The 3,852-nt window shown below is 40.8% G+C and overlaps 1 protein-coding gene across 1 annotated transcript; it reads right to left on the reverse strand.

Moving 5' to 3' along the window:
* Nucleotides 1–2,048: 2,048 nt before the first annotated feature.
* On the reverse strand, nucleotides 2,049–3,686 carry LOC134205502 (nucleoporin Nup35). The gene is made up of 3 exons (XM_062680785.1): nucleotides 3,474–3,686; nucleotides 2,563–3,403; nucleotides 2,049–2,363 (listed from the first exon to the last, which is right to left on the reverse strand). The coding sequence occupies exons 2-3, from the start codon at nucleotides 3,396–3,398 to the stop codon at nucleotides 2,219–2,221; spliced, it is 981 nt and encodes a 326-aa protein (XP_062536769.1). The 5' UTR covers nucleotides 3,399–3,403; nucleotides 3,474–3,686; the 3' UTR covers nucleotides 2,049–2,218.
* Nucleotides 3,687–3,852: the final 166 nt, after the last annotated feature.

Raw genomic sequence — 3,852 nt, forward strand, 5'->3', positions numbered from 1 at the left:
GTTTAAGCAAACTATCGAACTATAGAATGGTCGACATTTGAACTGCATTTTCTTTAGTTTAATTCAGTGTGGATTTTCCAATATACAAACATGAATGAAGAATGCTTTCTGATTTTAATTATTTTAGTAATCTTCAAGTTTTGATATAGATGCTCAGCATTTTCAGAAATAGATAAGCTTTTACTTAAGCGGGAAGGAGTTGTAATGACTAAGCGAAACATTACTGTTCGGTAAATTGGAAGAATCTATCCAGTAGGGTTCTCAGAATATTGTTGTATCGAGAGAGTATTGAGTGGAGCAGGGCTCTTGTGCTTGAGCGCTGATGATAATAAATTCAGAATTAGCTTGACTGACCACGAACTCGGACGTGTATTTATTTCCCTTAAAGAAGATCCATTTTTAGTGAAGAAGCTAGTTATATCAATCGTAAGTCCATTGTGTCCGTTTGTCCACGCGGTGTCCAAGGATCGTTGCATTAATCGGTTGCCATTTATTCGGGTAACGTTGGAGGAATGCCTCCGAGAAGAAAAAGTTGTCTGTCGTCCCCCAGAACGCCACCGTATGGGCTGCGAAACCGGCGACTGACGAGGGTTTGGTGGAGAGGCTGGTAATCAAACCCATGACTATCCGCTCTAAGGCGAACGAAAACCAAAAACTGCGAGGAGAAATCTCCAAAAAACTGCAATCGGGACAATTACCTTTCATCTATACCATACCATACCTACCATAAGCTTAAAGTAATTTTCTTAATACCTTACCATCAACATCGAAAACAAGCAACGAACTGTTCACCCAATGTGTATATTATGTGGAAGATTATGATTTGAAAAATGTATTGGAGGTAACTACTTTACTTCGATGGGACTCGAATCCACGACCCTCAGTGGGTTGAGCCCCATCGAAGGAAAGTAGTTACCTCGAATACATTTTTCAAATCATAATCTTCCACATAATTTACATATTCACATATGAGTTTTCAGAACATTGTAAATTAATGTCCAAGTCGGGTGGTCCAATACCCGGAAAATAAGCAATCAACTTTGATTGAACAACGAACTCCAAAAAAATCTGTTCAGCTTAAATTTATTCCTATCCTACTCTTGTCCATTTGTTTACAGAAAATAACAAGCAGGACAGGAGAAACTTCAAGTTGCTCATTGGACAGCGCTTATACCATCAACATTCGGAACGAACGAATCCACTGCTAAAGAACAAAGGCAAAAAAAAGACGAATGCGGCGACGAAGACGACTGCTCGTTCTTTTTCGTCTACAAGTGGACATTAGTGGGATGGGAATAACTTCGAGCTGCTCATTGGATAGCACTTACATCGAGCTCATCTGTGGACTACAATGAGGTGACGTACAAGCGGCGGCAGTCAAAGCGAAAGGATGAAAGTGAAACCAAAAAAGTTTGCAGTAGCCACTGTTCCTCAAACACGGTTCACAATGATAGAAATTTAAATGTTGTGCAAAAAGCAAAAATAACGCTCATGAAAAATAAACGCGGGACGGGATATATAAAAAAATATGGATTTTGGCTCTGTAAAGCTGGGTACGGCAAGTGAGCTTATTTAATAAACGAATTGGAAGAAATAGTCCTCTGCTGTTCTTTCAACGCTGGAATGCCTCTGTCGTCCGGTCACCTCATTATCCGAATGTAATTCTTTACACTGAATTTATTCAAACGAATGCTTCGGCATCTCAATTTGAGACTTCTGCAACATTTACAAATAGATATTTTTCAAAAATATTCGAGTAAACGAGTGAGGCAGTTGAATGTTGTTTGGAGAAAATAAAACTTAAATTGATTAATCTATTAGTAGTGAAGACTTTACTGCCTTTCTCGCATTTGCCGTTTTTAATAAACCTTTTTCTTCATATCTTTCTAACGCAATGGCTGATCGTTATCAAATTCAACAAACGAAGAACATACTTTCGGTACAACTTTGTTGTACGAGAAAGGCAAAAACATGATAAAGCCTTTCATGCTCCTTATTTTTTTTGCGGAAGTATTTCTCTATATCAAAATAAGCACCACTCTAAAGAATACCATTCAGTAACCGTCTTTATCCATAATATCTCTGCCGCGTGAACATAACAAATGAACTACATATCGACCGGAAACACCGAACCACATTTTTTGCTGCACATATACTTACATTCAAATCCAATCCGCGTTCCGCTGAATATGACGTGATACATTTATTCGGCCACATGTCACCAACCGAAGATGATATCCATTGCTTTATTTACAAGGCCAGAACTTCGCGTTGGTGCCGTTGGGCTCGGAACTACATCTGTCGGATGCTGTGCATTTTTGTAAGCTATGTGGGTTAACGATCTCACTCGGCTGAGAGAATATCTGGAACAATAAAAATAAATTAAAAATTGTGTTTATGCATTTAAAAACAACGTAACAGGAAATACGTGAAAACCTATAAGAAATAATATTTTATGACTATGATTTTATGGAGAACGATATTGAGACTTCATGATCAATATCGCTGCCCATGACAAATGATTCAACACGCGGATCCCATCCAGTTATGATTCAAACTTACTCTTTCCGTTCGTCACCGTTCTCTTTCCCCACGATGCTCGGATCGTTGCAGTACTGCACCCCAATCATCAGATTCTGGCCGATGACCTTACCGTTGTAATTTAGCGCTTTATCGCACTCGAGTCTGGATGTGAACCTCAGATGGACCCAATTACCATTCTGGGTAGCGAAGACTTTTTCAATTATTGATCCACATTGACTAAAATGTGACAAAATCATCGAAGATGCCGATATGGGAAACCCGAACACTGTTATCCAATAGTCCGAACCGACTGGAACGGTGGATTGCGTTTGTGACATCATGGCAGGTGAGTTCCGGATAAAATCCTGATCCCGAGCCAATGGTATCGGTGACATCACCCTCGAAACATTGAACCCGCTCTGATTGAGGTAGGAAGAATCATTTCCAACCGACTGGTGGTGGAATCCCGGTGTGGACGGGGCAGCGCCCTGACCACCGGTTGTCATGTTTTTGTTTGGCGTCTGGAACAGTTGCTTCTCGTTCCGAAATGAATCGAAGAGTCCCTGCGTAGGTGGACCGGCAACACTTGTGTTATGATTGACGTTGTGTGACTGGTTCAAGTTGGGTCCCCCTAGGGAAAACTTCTGCGACATCCCTGCAGAACGGCCACCGTGGCTGTAGTCCATGGACTGTCCAGCTAACGAACTTCCCCCAACAGGAGACTGTGCAAAGGCAAGCGAAGTTCTGCCCTTGGTCGGTGACAGAGTATTGGCTCTCGGGGTGGTAGGAGTGTCCCCCATTAGGAACGATGGTAAATAGTTGCTAGTTGACGGCAAAGGACTCCCACTTGGACTACCGAGCGCCATTGGTTCCATTGTTTCTAGCAAGCGAAGAACATGGAGGTTATCATATTGGAATGTTTCTTTGCCGCGGAATTATTTTCTACTTACCAGATGACCGTGCACAGAACGCAGCAAAACTTTCGTTATTATTTCACGGTTCTATTCGGAGGAGATAAATACGCTGATAACGAACAGTAAATTTAATTTCCTAACACCTTTATCACAACGAAAATCAGATGCTGATGGAATTTTCTTCAAAATTTGTTTTTGAACGGATTTTCGCGGTTTCTCCGCTGAGTTTGTTGTTTCTTTCTGGTGGTATGCAAGGTACATCAACAATACAGGTAATTGGCTTATAAGTGCGCACAGTTCAATAGCAAACGCCATCTATCTCTCGTATTATAAAGTATGTAATTTCGGAACCAAGATGAAAACTGCTAACACTGCTATTCGTGTTTTGTTTCATCTTTTTGTTTTGTTTATCGTT

Source organism: Armigeres subalbatus, chromosome 1 (assembly GCF_024139115.2).
Source record: "Armigeres subalbatus isolate Guangzhou_Male chromosome 1, GZ_Asu_2, whole genome shotgun sequence".
NCBI lineage: Eukaryota > Metazoa > Arthropoda > Insecta > Diptera > Culicidae > Armigeres > Armigeres subalbatus.